The sequence below is a fragment of the Microtus ochrogaster genome, chromosome 1 (genome assembly GCF_000317375.1).
Source record: "Microtus ochrogaster isolate Prairie Vole_2 chromosome 1, MicOch1.0, whole genome shotgun sequence".
NCBI classification, from domain to species: Eukaryota; Metazoa; Chordata; class Mammalia; order Rodentia; family Cricetidae; genus Microtus; species Microtus ochrogaster.
Window position 1 is genome coordinate 60,275,534 of NC_022009.1, and position 20,271 is coordinate 60,295,804.

Consider the following 20,271-nt stretch of genomic DNA (forward strand, 5'->3'; position numbering starts at 1 on the left):
CATTGCTTTTAGAGTCGAAGCCTTTCAAACACACACTCCTCCAAACTGCACTCCTTCTTCCAATAATTACTTCCAAGTCGGTTCTTCTATCATTATGTCTCAAATGCTGTTTGGGTTCTTGTTTTGCGTTTTCTTCCCTGTTTCCTTGTCTATTAGCCTAACGCGGCCCTGTTGCCTTTCTTTTACATCAACAGGATTCTCTTGGTGAGGTCTGTGCTCCCATATGGAATTTGCAACCAAGACACTGAACTGTGAGTTAGTTCAGGGGTCACAGAAACTGTGTGTGAAATGTTACCTAGAATACAGACTTGATAAATATTCTTAAGAGATGATATCCACGTGTCCAGTGAGCTTAGCGTCTTTAAAGGGCCGGCTATGAGTTTTCTCCTGGGAAACCTGTATCGTGTTTAGTGAGCTCTTGCCCTTTGCTTTGCCACCGAGTAGCTTCTCTGTGCTAGCCATGGAGGATGCTGCAGGCTCTGTGGCTGGGCCAGGTATAGCCAGTCTTCTCACAGAAGCAGCCTCTGCTCTTGCACGCTTCCGCCAGTTCTGATTTCTATTTTCACTTTAAAATGTTCTTTCGAAACAAGTCTTGCTACGGTGCTTCGTCCAAGTAACAAGGTTGAAGTTATTCTCTGCTCCCCTCCCCGCAGCATCCTGGGTCGCAGAGACCATGGGAATTATGTTACTGCATCTGATACCCTGGTACATTTTTAAAAATGTTTTATAAATATTTTCATGAAGATTCTTAGCAATCTAAAATTTATAAGACATAAAAAATGGTCAATATGCTTAGTAACTATTAAGCAAGGTAAATAGATCTTTTTCTTTTACAAACAGGACATTCAGAAAATAGGATAATGGAGAAAGATACAGGAAACTCGTATTGTTTATAGAAAATGTGCTACTATATAATAAATATATAAACATAAATGAAATAACAATTTTAAAATTAAATATAAGTTAGATGGTAGTGGTGCATTCCTTTAATTCCAGCACTTGGGAGGCAGAGGCAGGGGGATCTCTGTGAGTTTGAGACCAGCCTGGTCTACAAGAGCTAGTTCCAGGACAGCTAGAGCTGTTACACAGAGAAACCCTGTCTCCAAAAAAAAAAAAAAGATAAATAAAATAATATAAAATAAAATATAAAAAATTCTGCTGTAAATTTCGTGGCAATAAAGTCTTACTGGGTATGTATTTCAGATTATACCTGGAAGGGTTCCTTTTAGCCCCTTGGAAGTCATATGGAACAGCTAAGGGCCTCAGTTGAGGCACACATCTGTTTGTGCCAACTTAAAGTAACTCTCGCTCCATTATAATAATCACCAGACTCTAGTGAGGGTGTTGAGATTAACCTTTCCTTTGGCAACATACATCAACACAGGCTTACGACAAGTTCTGCCGTCTGCCCTGTGTAGGTAGCATAGAACTGATGGAGGTCAGGTGGTCCCGAGAGGGAGACCCTTAAAGCCTTCTGAAGTCATCGGTGGGTGACTTCTAGGAGAAGAACAAGACAGCAGCCAAGCTCAGCAAGCCCATGGATGGCATGTTTCTGGGTCACTCAGTCTATAGAATGTGTAGGATGAGAGGAGGCGATTTGAGCTTCCCTGAACCCAAGAATAATGCCACCTTTGATCTGCAGAAATGAAAAAAAAATGGAGCTTTTCCTTTGCAAGTGGAGTTTTAAATATTTCTCCATTAATAGTTAATGTGCAAGCAGGCCATCAGAGTGACAGCTCCTCGCGATTATGAATTCTGGCTTCGTAACGCTAGTCCAAATAGGAGCTGAACTTTCAAAATCACGGTGGTTACTTTTGACAAATTAAATTGTCCTACTTAGGGAGGTAGAAAGAACGGAGAGCAGAACTGTGAGAGAGTGGGGGCAATTTCTCCTTGACTGGGAAAGAAAAAAACAAGAAGAGATGATGTTTGTATTTTCTAGGCTGAACGGACTGCCAGTGTTTATTAGAAAATGGACAGAGAAGACTCTTATTCGGAGGTAGGGCAAGAGAGAGAAGGGGGTAGGGAAGATGCAGCAGCCAGCTCATCTGACCATATCAAAACTGCAAAATATAATTGAGAGAATAGTTCACTTTTAGTAAGAGTTGAGTTTTCTCAAAACGATGTAGTTTCAAATTAATTAGAAAGAAAAGGATCTTAAATGTCTAGCAATCTGAAAACAAGAAGTGGATTAAGTGTGCTGTATACTTCATTGATGTAGTGAGGCTTTTAAACTACGCCATCTCGTAACAGTGTATTCTTTGCCTTTCCAATGTCATTCTTGCCCTGCCCATGTTCCTTTGTATTTGGCTGGCTTTGGATAAATAACATATAAACAAGAAGTATCCTACTCAGATAGGGTAGGTGGTTTTCCAGCAGGAACTAAAAAATAAAAGCAGACAGAGACAGCTAGGAAATCAGCAGCTAGTATAGAAAATACTAAGTGAATGCCACTTTCTGAGACTAGAAAACCTAGGTTTTACCTAACCTGACATTTCCAAAGGGGGACCTTGGGGGTCACTTAGGACTATACAAACTTCTACAAACAACCGTCTATGCCAGGGAAAGATTTCAGTATTGGAACACCAAGCTACCCAGGGACAGAAGAACAAAGACTCGGGATGCTGTGATAGGAGGGACAACGGCTGCCCTTGCCCACGTTTGCTTTAGCTTTTACCTTCACTCGAGAGTGAGTTCCTTTGGAAATTTCACAGCTATCCCTTTCAATTGTATCACCTATTAAGAGCTTCATTTCTACTTTTCATTATTCTTTGGGATTTGAACCCAGGGCCTCATGTATGCCATGCAAGTGTTCTCCCATAAAGCTATTCTCCTAGCTGGGATTATAAGTATGCATCAGGCATGCACTATCATGCTTGGTGTGCGTATGTGTATGTGTGCGCGTGTATGCGTGCACGCGTGTGCATGTGTGTGTGTGTGTGTGTGTGTGTGTATTTGTAATAAGTGAAAGGCATTTCTCTTGATGTTAACACTTTCAATAAATAAAAAGGACCAGGAAGATAGCTGAGCAGGTGGAAACACTTGGTGCCAAGCCTGAGGTCATGAGTTTGATCCTTGCCTTCCACAGAGTAGAAGGTGAGAAGTGATTCCCATAAATTATCCTCTGACCTTCACAAGGGCAGAGTGGTACATGAAAACACACACACACACACATACACACACACACACACACACACACACTCACACACGGTAAAAGACAGTTAAAGTAAGATAAGTCAGGAATTCTCTGAAGTGGGTTCAGGTCATCTTACATTGTCACAGTGGCTCGGGAGTTAAGAATAGTAAACATTCTCTGGTGGGAAGCAAGGTCCCACAAACATCCTTCATCCCCAAATATCAGTGATGTTTTTAGTAAGAATTTTGATAAAGCACTGAGAAGCAGGGGTGGTGGAAGCCAATGTGAAAACTAAAGATGATCAAGATGGTTTCGTGGCGTTCGAAAGCCTAAGAAGACCCACTGAACAATTAAAGAGCTCCAATCCTTTCAGATGCTCTTTGATCGATAGGTTACCAGTTCCTCTCTACTAAGTGGTCAGTTTAGTGGATTCCTGAGAAAGCAGATTAGAATAGCGGAATAGAGTATTGAAAATGCTGCCCTGACCTAGGAAGCCCTAGGGAGTCTTGGGTAAGACCTCAAACTAATTCTCAGTCATTTTTTCTATTACAGGCTTCCTAATGTCATATCCTCAGGATTGCTTTGAAGTTTCCAGTTCTCTGCAACTGTTTGGGGCTCCCACCAAGACCCTTGTAGACCTGTAGCATTTTCCCTTGGTTTCTTGGTGATGTTTTCTTTACAAACCAAATGCACAGAAAATACTGCTTTATGCTGAGGTCTTAAAAGCAGAAACATGATGATGGAATGAGTCACAGATGAAAACAACACGATGCAGATAATGTTTGGAAAAGTACTCTGACCCAGAAGCCCCGAGTGGGCGGAATAATCACCCTCAGTGTGTCAGAGTGGGAATTCTCAGGCAAAGGACTTCCAAGGAAACCGCCAGAAAAAGACAACTGCTTTCTTTATTCGACGACTTCCTATTAATTGTGATGTAAATTATATGACTGTGATTTTTTTTTTACAAAGAATAGCAATGTTTCAGAAAATAGTGGCTTACATGCAAACTACAAAATGCATCAGGAAGACAAGAAATGTTACTTGGCAGTGTGACTGCAGTAAGTTCTGCAGTACTGGTTTAGAAATGGATATTTTTCTAGCACTAAATTAATATAGATTTATAAATATTTTTCATATGTAATTTCTGATCTTGACATGAGGTGTGAAATAGCCTAACCACAGTTAATATCAGTTTGAAGCTGTTACTCAAGCAATGTTATTGCAAAAAATCTTTTGGGTAGTGCGGACAGCTATTTTTACAGAAAACAGAAAAGTCACCAAACAACATCAGTGCTGAACAGAATTTTTCAGAGAGTACAATGTCCCTATTTACTCAGCCCCTAGGGAGCCTATATCTTTTCTTAAGTAAGATGATTCCCAAGGGACAATAAATAATGTCAATCAGACACTGTAAAAGTATGTGTCTCTCTCCTTAGAGGAGGCAAAAGTTAAAATACTTTACTAAAGGAAGTTTACCTAAAATGGTAAAATTGAAGGCGATAACTTTTCTTTGACCTTGGATGTACTTCTCTTCGGTAAGAATTTTTAGAAAGCTGGAGGGTAGCTGTTTCTTGTCATTACACTGTTGCTGATTCTGTGCTTAGTTATTAATTTTATTTTTTATGATTCACAATCTGCTCTTTGAAATATGCCATATGCTCAAAGCAATTCAAGGATGACAACTGTCAGAATTACTCCAATAAAAATTGCTTAAATGAGAAAGATTTACTGCGGCTGATATTTGAGGAGAACATCCCTCTTTCTTCCCCCACAGCTTTTCAGGGACGGTGCATCTTACAGTCATTTTTTTTCCCCCAGTAAAAATCACATGATTGTTTTGTAAGGACTTCTTAAGACTATTGAAATAGAATTGGTCAGACACTTTAGGTTAAGGGGGGAACTAGCAGACATGGAAGTAATATAGACAGTTATCAGATGGATTGCCTGAAATCGATATGAATTCCAAGCAAGAATTCTTAAACCACCTTCACAGACTTAATTACAAAGTCTGCTGCATGCGTCACTTGCATACCTTAGATGGCTCGAGCCCTATACATTGGTAACAACAAGGCAAAAAAAAATCAAGGCAAATTTCCGTCGAAGCTCTAAAAGAGTGGATCAAATCTACCCGAGTGCTCCAATCCAAACACACACTGTTCAATGTTACCAGCCAGTCCAGCCCGGTCTTTTCTTATTAATGTGGTTTCATTTATTGCTATTCATCTTGGCGATAAAGCTCTGCCCTCCTTCGGAATTACACCAAAAGGAATGCGATAAAGGGGACATTCCCGCAGTCATGATGTCAGTTGGTGCAGCCTGTCAGCACGCTGGGGATGGAAATGAGTTTGGGGACAGGGGAGGGGGATTCTAATAGATACCACGATACATACAATGAACACAAAGCTATCCTGAGAGAGAGAGGGGGGGGGGGGGAGGCTTGTCAGGCTAATCAGCCCCCCCACGGCAAGGCGAACACAGGGGTGGGTGGCTCACAGGGGTGGGTGGCTCACAGGGGTGGGTGGCTCACAGGGGTGGGTGGCTCACTGGGGTGGGTGGCTCTAACCTTGTACAGCTGCTGCTGCTGCTCCTCTGACATCATCAGGTCGTGGCTGTCCATGACGAGGGACTCCATGTCAATCAGCCAATCCCAGAGCTCCTGATATTCCGAATCAAAGTCCAGAAGCCTGGAGATGAGGCACAAAAATGTATTATGTATAAATACAGTGTAGTTGTTAAAAAAAATCTCATATTAGAATAATGTATTCTTGAAAACCCATGATGGGCCTAGGTGAATACCTGTACAATGAGAAGGGAAAATCCTCTGTATGGTTACACAGAGGGCAAAGTAGGAACTGAAGGCTGTGACATAGCCACTTCGTAGATTTTGAAAGCAAGACATGTAGTTCCTGTACTTGCTCCTGAGTCACACCACGGTGACCACCATCTGCCAACCCTGTCTAAACAGAGACCATGATTGTGTCCCTGAGAAGAAGCTCCGTCATTTCTCAGCCTGAGAAATGGAGGGTCTGGGACTTGAGCAGAAGTTTCCATAGTCCCAGATGTGGGGTAAAGACAGCACTTCAAAATCCTAATTGCTTTCTCATTTAAATTTCCTAGATGTTGCTCCTCAGTAAGTTTATTCTTAAAAATAATATCGAGATTTTTTTTTCAAGAATGATCATGCATGCTGACAAACCAAAAACATTATTTTCACTGGAAAATGACTCAATCTTTCATGTGTCCCTCTGCTGTCTATCTATCTCTATGTCATGTATCCAACATTTCTTGTCATGGATGAGTAGCTAGCACTCCAGGGTAACACTCAGAGATAGGCCTGAGTGACTGGGGTAAGCCAGTGAGGACCAGTGGCAGAACAAGCCTTAGACAGGTGTTCCCACAGACACGCAGGAAACAAAGGTAAGGACAGGAAGTCAAAACAATGAATCTTTGAATAGCCAGCAATCATTAAAATTCAAAGGAGGATCACTATGGTTTTCAACAAAATAAATCATTAGAATAAGGAGCTTAGCAGGATTAATGTGATTCTCTATTGAAAGCCTGGTGAATAAGGAAAGCCCCGATTCCTTTACAACACTGTGATCAGAAAATGAAAGTACAGGGTGAAAACTCGGAGTTTGTCCTCCCACCTCCAAACCACCTTTCAGAGAAATACAGTTTTGTCAAACTCAGCGGGGGCAAATTTCCTGCTAGTGCTCACAAAGCATTGACCGGAGCTATGAATGTAGATTTGCCAATGGAGGGTTTGAGTACTGCTCTGTTCTTGTCTCTTGCTGTCAGATCGCTTTAAAAAAATACACTTAATAGATAAATCAAACAAGTTCACAGTGGATCAGGGAGTGGGAAGACTAAATTTGGAGCTGCCTACGTTGCTTTAATTGTTTTTGCATCCTTACAAACACTCTTGATTGTGGAACTGGTTAGTGAGTGTTCACTAGTCGCCAGTGGTCTGTCTAGCTACTGCACACACAAATGATGGCCTACAACCATGCTTCTCAAACTCAATGAAGATAGGGGCACAGCTGATGATTCTAGAAAAATGAAGGTACTAACTCCTACTTGGGGAGGAGGGTGTAATTCTGCATTTCTAAGAAGTGTCATCAATGCTTTTGGTTCAGGGACCACACTCTGAGGAGCCAGGGGTTTCCAGTAACCTTGTGAAATCTGAATTAGTATTCCTGCTCCACACAAACCAACCACTATTGGAGGATAAATGAACCACCAAGATTTCAAAGTTAGTCTGTGAACAGTAAGAAAGTCTTTGCTTGTGTGATCACTTAAAAATAACATTTGAAAGTATGGCTGCCACTTCCTTTCCCGTTGCCTTCCAATATTTTACCAATAAAAATTGGGGGAAAGTGAAATGCCACTTACAATATTTGGAGAGTAGGGTATGCAGAAATATTAAAACCAAAGGGAGAGATAAATAAATGATCTTCATTGAAGTGAGCTTGGAGAACATGAACCATGGAAAGACAGGAGGAGTAGACTCTTTAACATCCTCCCCCGTCTCTTTTGGCCCAAGTCTTAGAGAGGAAGCATGTGAGGAAAAAACAACCCATAATCCTCAGCTCCATCTCCTGCTAGGGACTATAGAGATTGTCTTCTGTGGTATATCTCCAATAAGCAGGATTGAGGGAAGATGGGAGGATAAGAGAATGGTGGGGGTGTGGGAATAAGGGGAGAGGAGACATAGGGGGAGCTAGTTTTGATTAACCTCCCATTGACATAGTCTTCTCCAAGAAAATGCCAAGATTTCTAAAAGTTCAATGGCTAAGTTAATTGGAAGTGTTACCATAGCAACAAAGGCACAGTGAACCTAAGGGCAAGCAGGTGGGGGGTCCCACACGGGCATGCGATGCCAGGCCTCTTTGAAATTTGGTAGTACCCATAAAGGCTGGGATGAGGCTTAGTCAGCAAGAATCGCATAATGGAGTACTACACAGCAGAAAAAAAAAATGACATCTTGAAATTTGCAGGCAAATGGATGGCTCTAGGAAACATCACATTGAGTAAGGTAACTCAGACCCAGAAAGATTAATATCATATGTATTCACTCATAAATGGATTTTAGACATAAAGCAAAGAAAACCAGCCTACAATGTACAATCCCAGAGAACCTAGACAAAATGAGGACCCTGAGAGAGATATACATGGGAAGTAGAAAAAGACAAGATTTCTTGAGTAAATTGGGAGCATGGGGACCATGGCTGAAGGTTGAAGGGGAGGGGAGAGACAGGAGGGAGCAGAGAAAAATGTATAGCTCAATAAAATCAATAAAAGAAAGAATTCCACCAGGGCCTGACCAAGCTAAGAGATAACAAGAAGTAAAGCAACCACAGCTGTCTTCAAGGTACAACTTGCTTGCGACAACCTAGCTAGCCTGTACCAAAATCCTAAGTTTAGCCATTGAGGTCAAGAATCCCAAGGTCATAAAAACTTGTTTGCTCAATTGTCATCTCAGAGAAAAGGATGAAGAACAAGAGATATGAGAACCTGAGCATCAGCTAAGATATCACTCCCTTAGGAGAGTGAATGAGTTGATGAGACTAACATATAGTTAACACTCCAATGCTGATCTTAAAATGCACCCTTCCTTGATTCTCTTAGATGCTCTGGTTTGGTTTTGGTCCCTGTCATTGTGGTGGTTTGAAAGAAAATGGCCTTTCTATTAGTTCTTACGATGGGCCTTAGAACAAGCTGTCTGTTGCTGTTGAATGCTGAGTTCAGTTCTTAGCCCACACTGGAGACCCGGGCATGTGAGACGAGACGCACAAAGATGCTCTACACATCTCCAAGACCCTCTTTTCTTCGAAGCTGAGGATATTTAGGTTTGATGTTGCATTTTTAAGATCTACTTCACAAGTTCTCTGTGAATGCTTTGCTAACATATTTTGGTCCTTTGATGTAGAATCTGCACCAGCGTCCCCCCAAAATTATCACAAAATCCTTATGCAGAAAGCAAGAAAGATTTTGAAAAAAGGCAATAACTTCATAGAAAATAAGAAATTGGTTCCTGAATTTCTTGGTTGACTCTTGTGAAACATTCTGAAATGTTTACTATTTTATGTGTACACCATTACAGGCAACTTTGTAGGCTTAGAATTTGTTAAGACTTCTTTACCTTTATATTACTTCAAAAGTAATAAGATAAAATTTTTCAAATGATTTGATTGAGAGGCAGTATCTTCTACATCAAGTGTCAACTACTGTGTAGTAAACAGAAAGGTCTCATTTCTTGACTCCATCACAATGGTACCCCAGAACTGACTAGCAGCTCTTTTTCCCCTTGAAGCATATGCCAGTTGGATCAACTGAATTCACACCCAGGTGCTTTTGTTGACTTTCCAACTGAAAAATATCCAGGTCTGTCCTTCAACAGAGAAGAGGTAACTGATAGTGCAGTTAAGTGGCAGGAAATTCATAAGGGATTACATTCCCATGCATATATGAACACTATCAAGTTGATTTGGTTCTTTTCTTTTTCTCCTGCAGACAGAACGGCGACATACATTAGTGAGGCTGACATAGTTTCAGAAATGTCTCTTCTCTTGCATCCCGATGGGAATTCTGCTTGACTAGCTAAGTGTTTAATACACAAATGCATTCAGCCTTTGGTATTTAAAGTGGGCATCATTAACTCAACATTTCAACTTAAACTTTGCTTAAACGATGAAGTTTCACCCAAGTGAAATCAATGGGAGGTGTGTGTGAATATATGAGGTTTTCTTTTGACCTACTGAGGAATTCTGATTAAAACAGACAACCAAATTAAGGAATCATCAAATTAGAGTGATTATTGGTTGAAGAGAAGGAAATGCTAACGTGTTCACTGCTTTTCTATCTTAAGCTGAGTATTATTTGCACATATGTATATATTTCATCCATACACATACATGAACCCTTTCAATGATTCATTCACACTAATGAGCATCTAAAAATATCCACCTGCCTATACTAAAAGTTTTATTAAATGACCCAAGTTTCCTAGCTTCTTTAGGATATTGATTCTTTCCCCAAATATTCACTAAGTATTCACTGTTCACACTATTTGAGCAGGGAAGTTTGCTTCTGGTTTAAAAAAATTTTTTTTTAAAAAAAGACACAAAAGGAAGTGATAAGAAATTCTTACAAAATATATAATTTATGTGATTTGCTGAAGGAAAATATTAATGATACTTGGGAATCTCCCACTAGTATCTACCCCATGAAGAATGTCAGCATGGAAGAGGGATACAACAGTGGCATGTAGCCCAATCATAATACCATTAAAGAATAAAATTCAGCTTTCCAGGAGTGGAACCTGTTGGGTACAGTTGCATATAGAATCCCTTTTCACTCTAAACATATTACAGTGTGGACACTAATTTACTGTTTTGAATGGAAATTCATGAGCAGCTGCCTTAGAAGATGAGCCCGACTTTGCCATTAGTAAATAAAAAGAGTATGGAATATGGAGTTCTTTCCAAAAGTAATTCTCTATCTATCTATCTATCTATCTATCTATCTATCTATCTATCTATCTATCTATCTATCTATCTATCTATCAATCAATCTATGTTTATATTATATATACACATATGTATATAGGCATATATATCTACGTATATGTGTTTTACATATAATAAAAATATACACACATACACAGACGTTAAATTATCTAAGAAAAGTAAAATTAAGAGTAGAAACTTGTTAATGATTGGTCTTTGCTTCTCCTAGACCATCTTCCCACTAACACCAATTACTGAAACTACAGAAATAAATCCATATATTTATATATGTCCACATTTATTTCTGAGTGGGTTTTTTTTATCCTTTACTCTTGATCAACTTATTAGATCAGTCGTTGAACTAAAAGCTTCCTGATGTATTTTAGCACAATATTCAGGAGAGCAAAAGAAGAAACTATATCTCTGAAGACAAAGCCAGGGGCACCAGTAGTCGTTTAGAAACAAGCCTTCCATTATTGTATTCATTGATGAGACTCAGGATCCAGGACAGCTACTCACATGCTGCTGTGGCTTTAGGAGCTCACCCCTTAGTAAACCCCCCCCCCCCACTTTCAGGCAGCATTAGTTTTCAAGGGTTTAATAGGAAGTATCTACCTTCAAGTTATGACACGAGTAAACCTGAAAATAATTTTCTGCTGCCCAATCTTGCTAACAGAAGTCTGGTAGCAAAAGTCTGCTTAAGAGGCCTTTGTCTCCATGGAGACTGTCACTGTTCTGAGTGCTGTCTTCAAGTTTTAGGTACTTATCAACTACTCCTACTGAGTTATCCTTAGGTGTTATTTGTGCAGGCCTGAAAATGTGAGCCTATTTCCACATTGACCAAAGGTCAGAGACTTGGAACTTACCTCTAGTTCTTCAAGGTTATTATATTTCTACTTCAAACAAAGGTCCCACCTGCTCTCTCAGGGTTATTGTCAACAGGTGTGGCTAATAGCTCTGGCTCCAGGAATAGAAAAATAGATTGTTCCTACCTCAAACAAGAGTCTAAGGAGCCAACTAAGTTCCAGTTCCCTTTATGGAGATAACATTGGATTCCACCCAGGGAGTGGTTTGCCTACACAATGTTATGATCTAGGGTGTGAGCATGACTTGTTTTGTTCTAGCAACAGAAAGTTTAACTGTGGTCTTAGCCTGTGACCTTCAATTGGTGTGTTCATTTCCTTGTATCCTGTTAATATAGTCTTTTATCTTACTCCTACCTTTTGGGTCAGGGGTATTTAAAGCAATTGGAAACTAAATGCAGGCAAATTCCAGCACTCACTGGCACTCCCTCCAATACTATCCTATATGTTTCTCCATTTTATTATTTTCTTTCACTTCTTCATATTCTTTACTAATATTTTCTAAATCCTTATGCCTCTACCCTGGCAAGAGGTATTTTTTGTTGAGGATAGTCCCCGACAGTTATTGTGCAGCTCACACCCCCAAACTGAGAGTTATAATAACATAATGTTGTAATCTGCTGGCCTGGTCTGTCACTTGGGTACCCTGTTCCCTTAAGAGACAAGCCCTGCCCACTCCCAACCTCCCCCTTCCACCAAGTCAAGCCATTTCAAGCCTCCTCTCCAGTTCGTTCTCCTCTCTCTCTCTCTCTCTCTCTCTCTCTCTCTCTCTCTCTCTCTCTCTCTCTTTCCCCTTCTTCTGAAGAGGCAGCTTCTGTTTTTCACCTCTCTTCCTTCCCCTTCCCCTCTCTCTTCTCCCCTTCCCTCCCCCTCCATAACCCACTAAATAAACTCTATACCCCAGCTCTCTCTGCATGGTGTATCTATCTGTCTCTCTCCCACCAGGCCTCAGGCCACCTGCCAGGGGACCTGCCAAGGCCTCAGGTGACCTGCCATTGCCCCTCGTAGGATCAATCCTCCACCACCTCTTTATAAATGATAACACAGAGATACCTTTCTCTCACTTGAGAAGCAATAGAAGGGGCTGGGGGTGTTTTTAATGATAAGACACTTCTGTAGAATGCACAAGGACTTGGATTTGAGCAGTGCACTGTAAGCAAACAGCAGAACCACCTATAGGAAAGTAAGTTAGGTACTATCTCATTGTTGGAATTTCCCCCATTGATTTACTCTGTCCCAACATGAGAAAGCATGAGGGATTGACTCCATGGCAGTGGGACATGAAGGTGAATTTCTCACATGGACACTGGTCCGGGAACCAGAGAATCAGTATAGAATCATAGGTGAATATGAGGTACATCTTCAATGATCCACCTTGGCTTACCAGGTCTCTAGGTCCCAAAGTTTCCACAACTTCCCAAAACAATGCCATCAGCTGGGTACCAAGTATTCAAAAAATATATCAAACACATCTCACATTCAAATAACAAGGGGAATGCTTCAAACTGATAAATAATGTTTTTAAGACTATGGATTGATAATGAAGTGAATTTTTTTTTCTTTTCTTTGGAGGATTGAACTCCTGGTAATAAATCATAGCCACTCTCGAGGATATGTAGTGTGAAAAGTCCTTCTGTAAATATGTTGCATTTATTGGTTAATGAATAATGAAGCGGGCTTGGTATATGATGGGGCAGAGTAGAGCTAGGAGGGGAAAACTAACTGAATGCTGGGAGAAAGAAGGCAGAGTCGCCAGACACCATGCAGCTGCCGGAGGGGAAAGTTGCAAGCTGCCAGCTGGAACCTTGTCAGTAGGCCATGAGACTCGTGGTAAAATATAAAATGATAAAATGGATTAATTCTAGATGTAAAAGCTAGCTAGCAATATGCTTAAATGATTTGCCAAGCAGTGATTTAAATAAGATAGTTTCTGTGTGACTTTTTTGGGAGTCTGGGCAGCTGGAAAATGAACAAGCAACCTCCTACTACAGATATGCATTAAATATTCAATTCAAAATGTTCATATTATTATTTTATTTTTCCTAATTTATTTTAATGAAGCTTTTTTGTCTTATTCACAATAGTTTTTGCAAAATGACTCAAATCTTTGGGGAAGAAGATGGGAGAATGATCAAAGAGAATAACTTTGAAATAGTTCTGCTCTACACACTACAATGTGTTTGGCCTTCTCAAGATCTGTTAGCCTTTTAATCATCTACAGCACCCATCAGTACCCCTGAGCTGTAGAGAGAAGCAATATACATAAATCTTTATTAGTTGACTATACTGCTATCTTTGAAGTCATACCTCCCTGCAAAGTAGACTTCCAATCTCTGATTTGCTGCTTGTTGGCTCTGGTATGGATGGAGTTAGACCATTACAGAAAACTGCCTAAGACTCTATTTAATGAATTTATATATCCCTAGAATAAAGTCTCATGGTACCACATGAGTACATTTTTCTTGGCTAGTGTTCTCTGTATGTTTTAGCCCCCAAAGTATCAGGAATCTCCTGGGCTCCAATGATCTTACTGCTTTATTCTCCTGGGTAGGCGCACATCACTGAGCCTGGCTATCTTTTGCTTTCTTGACTAAATGTTGTATTTTTATACTTTTACTCACCATAGAAGGAGCCAAAGGGATCTGAATCAAACACTGATCAGTTACTATATTGGGACAAAGGGAGAATCAGAAGGAGTAGGAATTCAGGAAGGATTTATGGTTTATTGAGGGTGTTTACTGATTTAGCTTATCTGTAAGGAAAATTTCAACACTGGTGCATGTGAGAGAGAGTATATCATTTCTAGGACTGGTGGGAAACCCATATTTGATGTACGCAGGTTCCAAATATACTCACTGAGCAGAAATTCAAAGTGCTCTGTATGTGTCTATGGGGGGCGGCGAGCACATCTGCATTCTATTGGATGGAAACTTGTGGCCTATGGCTCAGTAGAAGCCCAGGAATTCACCTGCGGCAGTGAAATCCAGGGTGATTATGTCTCTTCTCAGGTGTTTAAAGTCACTCAGTGTATCTTATTGCTTAATTAATTTAGAGAAACAAACCTGGTCTTTAATCAAGCAATATTTTAAATAGTGATTCATTTCTTTTCACGTGTCAATAGCAGTTCTCTTTGGGGATGTTGTTGACACATTTCTGTGTGTTTTCACACTAATCAGGAGGCAAGTCTCTTCCTTGTCTCTCCTGTCACACTCCTAACCTTTTGTCATTGTGCAGGAATAATTTATATATGGTTGGGAAGACATTTCATGCTAAAATTTTGTATGATGAGGAAATGACATTTCTATTTTCTTCAGTATAAAATATAACCCTCAGCTACATCACTCCAGTTTCCAACAAGCTTTGTTCAATTTCCTCCAGAGGCAGGGGAAGCCTTGAACACGGATAATGAGGTATCTTCTAAAAGCTCCCTTGGGAAGACCTCCTGCTCCAGGCAAGCAGAGTTGGGAATATCTCTGTGCATGCCTTCAACATTAAATGAGCTACACAATCTTCACTGCACACCCTCTGCACACTTCCTGTCTAATAGCTACTGGCCTTCCCCTTCCCCTCCTCACCATTTACTACATTGTGCACATCTTTTCAGGTAAGTCACGTGTTCTTTTCTCTTCTATGTCTCTCCTACCCTGTCAAGGTAGGACTACCCAGTCAAGTCAGACTGCATTAGATAGCCTCCATAGTTCCATTCTGGAATTCTGTCCTGAGATTTATAATGCTGTATCAATGTCAGGGGCTCTCATTCCCTCTTTGTCTCTATGTCTCTCCCTCCAGACTACAGAGATGAAACCTTATTACAGTTTCGCATTCCTAGTATCTCACACTGCTCCCCAAAATATAATATTTACATAATAAATAATTCATTTAATGATTTCACTTTTACTTTTTGTATTTTCTTACAAATTGTCACATTTTCTAGATGCAGAAATTGGCATGAGTAGGCTAGGATAATAACTCCCATTTTATATTCCCCTGTGGAATCTTGGAGAGATTAAATGTCTTAATCAAACTGTGTAGCCACAGAGGAGCAAGGGGCCCCTGAAATCTGAGTCTTAGTTTGTCACCTGGTACATGTTCTCATTGACAAATTTAGATTAGAGAGAACATATGACTGTCTCTAAAGATAAACATTATTTGTGCAGTTAGAAGTATTGGATGGAGGTGGGTGGTCCTTGGACTTCCCACAGGGCAGGGAACCCTGATTGCTCTTTGGGCTGACGAGGGAGGGGGACTTAATTGGGGGAGGGGGGAAATGGGAGGCAATGGCGGGGAGGCAGAAATCCTTAATAAATAAATAAATTTAAAAAAAGAAGTATTCTAAGTCTATCTAATATAGATAACCTATAAATTTTAAAAATATTCTTTATTAAAAAATATTCTTTATTCTCTAAAAAATATCCAGGCATATGATATCTTGATTATATCTGCCCTCTGCCCCTTCCCTCCAATTCAACTTCACCACCCCAACATATCTCCCTCCTAACTTCATGTCTTCTTTTTTATTTTCAAAATGGTATTTGTTTGTTTGTTTGTTTATTTTACATCCTGACTACATTTTCCTCTCCCTCTTCTCCTCCCATCCCCTCCTCTATGAGGAATAAGTTCCCAAGGGTCAGCCAAAATATGAGAGACAGCCCCTTCTCCCATTGTTAAGATTTCTACAAGTAGACCAAGCTACACAATTGTCACATAGCTTAGGTCAGTCCCAAGCAGGCTCCCTGGTTGTTCATTGTGAGTTCCTATGGGCCAGGTTAATTGTTTCTGTGGGTTTTCTTGTGGTGTCCTTGACCCTGTTGGATCCTACAATCTTTCCTCCCTCTCTTCAGCAGAATTCCCCGAGCCTGGGCTAATGTTTGGCTATGGATCTCTGCATCTGTTTCTACCAGTTGCTGGATGAATGCTCTCTGATGACAATTATTTTTCTTATTTTTTTTAAATAACTCATTGAGTCAAGTTAGTACTGCCCATATGTGTATGGGTGTGGGGTTATCCACAGAGACATGGACAGCTTATTAGAGCCAACACCAGGAAAGAAAAGAGATTCTCTCTCCTCCTGTAGTCATCACAGGCAGTCTCTTCCAGTTGTAGGACACAGTAGCCCCTCTCCTAATAGCGGTCTGCCCTCTGCATGAGCATGCACAGGCATGGGCATGTTGGGATGTTAAATAGTCTCCTGTAGTGTGGGTCTTTGTGTAGACATGAGCTTTAGCTTAATAATAGGCAATAATGGTGAACTATAGCCCTCCATTACCTCCAGCTAAAATGCTATCTGGAATTCTTGATTCTGTAGTCTTTATTTTAGAAGTTTTGTGTAATGTATCAAGGAAAGATTCTAACCGAAAAAAAAGTAATAATTATCCACAGTGCCTCAGCTTTCTAAGTCTCAAGATTACAGGCAACGGGCTTGTGTTATTACACTTGCCCCCTTAACTAAACTATGTAATTTTTTATTCTCCATTTTTTATCAGAATACTGGTTTGATGGTGTGTGTGTGTGTGTGTGTGTGTGTGTGTGTGTGTGTGAGTGCATGTGTGTGTGCATTGTGTGTGTCTGTGTGGTGCATGGACATGAATGTGCACACCTGTGTGCATCCATGTAGAAGCTGGAGTAGGATCTCAGGGGGTGCCATCCATCATTCTCCACCATTGCCTCAGACAGGGAATCTCACTGAGCTGGAAGATCACTGTTCTGGCTAGGTGGGCTAGCCTATGAGTTCTCAGAGACCCATCTCTACCTCTGACAGCACACTCCCACCCCAGAGCTTATGTGGAGGGCTCAGTTTTTATGTGGGGGCTGTGGATTCAAACTCATGTCTTGGTGCTTGTTGGTTAGGCACTCTATGTCACTGAGACACCTCTGCAGTCTGTGGAATACTGTGGCTTGTCATGCTGGCACTTCCCTTACTTTCTTAGCTGATTTCACAGATGTCTTTCTTGGGGGAACAGGCTTTTTGTCACTTCCAAGACTGTACCATCCTCTGTTGAGTTATATTTGCCTGTTGAAATTCTTTGTATCTCATTGACTTCATATCCCAATGCCTGTGTGACCTCTGTTTAAGAGGTACTCAGTAAACATTGTCTTCAGCGGCACCAAAGTCCTTTGAACTGGAGCACTAGAGTGCCTCCCCATCTCTCATTCCCTTCATCCCGCAGTCCTCTGAGAATGGTCCTCTATTCTTTATATCTTTTGTCTTCACGCTTTTTATCATACTTTATATTAACTCCTAACCAGAAAATCTCCACTGTCCAAAGTAGCACTTCCCAAACTTCTAGAAATCACTCTTGGAAGCTTGTTGGCTTAGGGTGGATATACTCTCTAGTCCCAAATTCTCTGAATTCATAGGTCTGAACTGAAACCCAGAAATGGTACTTTAGCAAATCCATCCAAAGTGTTGATGTTGCTGGCTCAGAGAGCACACTCTAAAAACCACTGAAACAGGTTCTCAGCATGTGATGAGCTTTTGGGCCTAATTTTCCCCACCCCCACTCCCCCTCATCTCCACTCCCCACTCCACACTCCCACCCTGCCTATAGAAGGAGGATTTTAGGCTGGTAGGGTAAGCAGATGGGCCTAGCAGGAAAGGAATACCTTCAGCTTTAATGTTCCACTGGCGATCATGGCTAAGACCATATACTCCATGATTAAATACAGGGTCTGAAGTTGACTTCCTTCCCAATCATTTTCCCCCATTCCTTCAACATTCTACCCTGTGTCCCAGAGTGGAATGCAGTTGGCAGTCCACTAGGCCTTTGCTCCCTCTTTGCTGGCTCCACAACAGTTTTAGATACTTATCCATGTAAGCACCTAGCACATGCCAGGCAGCCTATCAGAGTCAAGGGAAAACGCACAGAACGCAGGACGCTGCTGTGCCTCACGCATCATCTCATCAGTTTTGGGCACGCCGTTTTGTTATGATAAAGATGTGCTGCATTCATTTGTGCTATAGACCATTTGATTAATGATGCAAAGATGTGTTGCATCCTTTTATGTTGCATTTGTTGTTAACTCTGTGAAGCTGTGTTATTTTGCTTGTCCAAGACACCTGATGGGCTAATAAAGATCTGGACGACCAATAGCTAGGCAGGAGAAGGATAGGCAGGGCTGCCAGGAAGAGAGAAAAAGTAGGAGGTGAAGAGAAGAGGGAGGAGCCAGAGAGAAGTAGGAGAGAAGGGCACCAAAGACCAGTCACCCAGTCACATAACCAGCCCCCAGGTAAAAAGAAAGAAAGATATATAGAATAGAGAAAGTTAAAAGCCCAGAGGCAAAAAGTTGATGAGATAATTTAAGAAAAGCTGGATAGAAACAAACCAAGCTAAAGCTGGGCATTCTGAAGTAGGAATAAGTCTCTGTGTATTTGGGGGGGGGGAGCTGGATGATGGGCCCCAAAAGAGTTAAAAGAAACTATACCCCTACACCCCTTCCCCTCTCCTACTGCACAGCTAAATACCCACTTAATGCCACACTAAAGAGCTGTGATCTGACTTTGTGGTGTTCAGTAAGCACATTTCAGAGTACAATGAGAAATTCTGTCACCTCCAGGATCCTCTCTGTGGTCTTCCCAGCCTGCTCTAGGTCTGGACACGGTCATAATCGAGTTCAGCTGTCCAGAAGGCTGTTTCTAACTCAGTACCTAGGAGACTCCATATCATTTAGGCTACAGATCTGCCCGTTCCTAAAACTAAACTCTGAGTTTCCAAGTGTGAATACCAGCACACAGCTCGACTACCGAAAGCACTTAAAAAGCTGGTCTGCTTGATGACCGAATTTGGGTTTTCTGAGGGTTTTGTTCTGCCTTTTGCATCCAGGGTCTCGCTACTCTTGAAGCTTGAAGCGAGCTTTCGGGCTCAGGGTCCACAAGCAGCTGAACTCACAGGCAGGCTCCATCATAGGGCATTTTGCAGTTTCTTGCCAAAAACATCCTTGTGGAATGAAATCTCCTTAGGGCTATTGGTTTCTTTCTTTCTTTATTTTTTTCCATTGTCAATTTTACACAGTGCAATGCAAGATTTATAATAAAATTCTGTCAAGGGTAGAGTTCAGATCTTCACAGAGGAGATAGTGTAACTGTTTAGATTATCTGCCTTTTTGTTTGGGTTCTGCTGTTTGTGGTGGGAGTTTTTAGATGGGATCTTGCTGTCCAAAGACTGTCCTCAAACACTGCCTGTCTCATTCTCCTGAGATGCTGAGACGGCATGTGTGCCGCCACCCCAACAGCCTTTATGTTCTTGACCTAGGGTTCGGAGCTGTGGCTTGGAGCTCCATCTTAAATCTTCTACGCTGTGTTAGGGAATCATTAAGCTGTTGGATGTTCTAATTCCTAATTTGTATGTTGAACCGAGGACATAAATAATCATCCAAACTAAGTTTTCTCAGCATGGACAGAGCTATTTAATACATTAGACTACATATTCGAATTTTTCTTGAAAAGTGAAATTAGATAACATCTTCATAGGAGCGAACACCTGAAAAGGGAGAAGGCTACTGTTTACGGAGCATACAGAATGCAAGTGATCCTGAGATCATTGAGAACATTGAGCCACGCATAAAGTAGGGCCTCATGAAGACTTACTTGATGAAAGAAACAAAACAATCAATACTGCTCTCACTTAGATAAAAAAGTAATGGTGTTTATTTTCCCGGAGAATCACAGAGACTCACATATATCAACAGGGTTTATCTCTTGCTGCCTAACCCAAGTCTAAAAGTGAAAAGGGGTGACAGCTTATATTTTATTAAGTATGATAATCAC

General features: G+C 41.0%; 1 protein-coding gene across 3 annotated transcripts in view; it reads right to left on the bottom strand.

Annotated features, from left to right (window-relative positions):
* The window catches only part of Akap6 (A-kinase anchoring protein 6), a 387,996-nt gene that overhangs the window by 105,602 nt on the left and 262,123 nt on the right, over nt 1-20,271 (bottom strand). For all 3 annotated transcript variants that reach the window (XM_013347205.2, XM_013347218.2, XM_013347211.2), the window contains exon 9: nt 5,700-5,820. In XM_013347205.2, the coding sequence (XP_013202659.1) occupies nt 5,700-5,820 (121 nt within the window). The remainder of the gene's footprint in view (nt 1-5,699; nt 5,821-20,271) is intronic.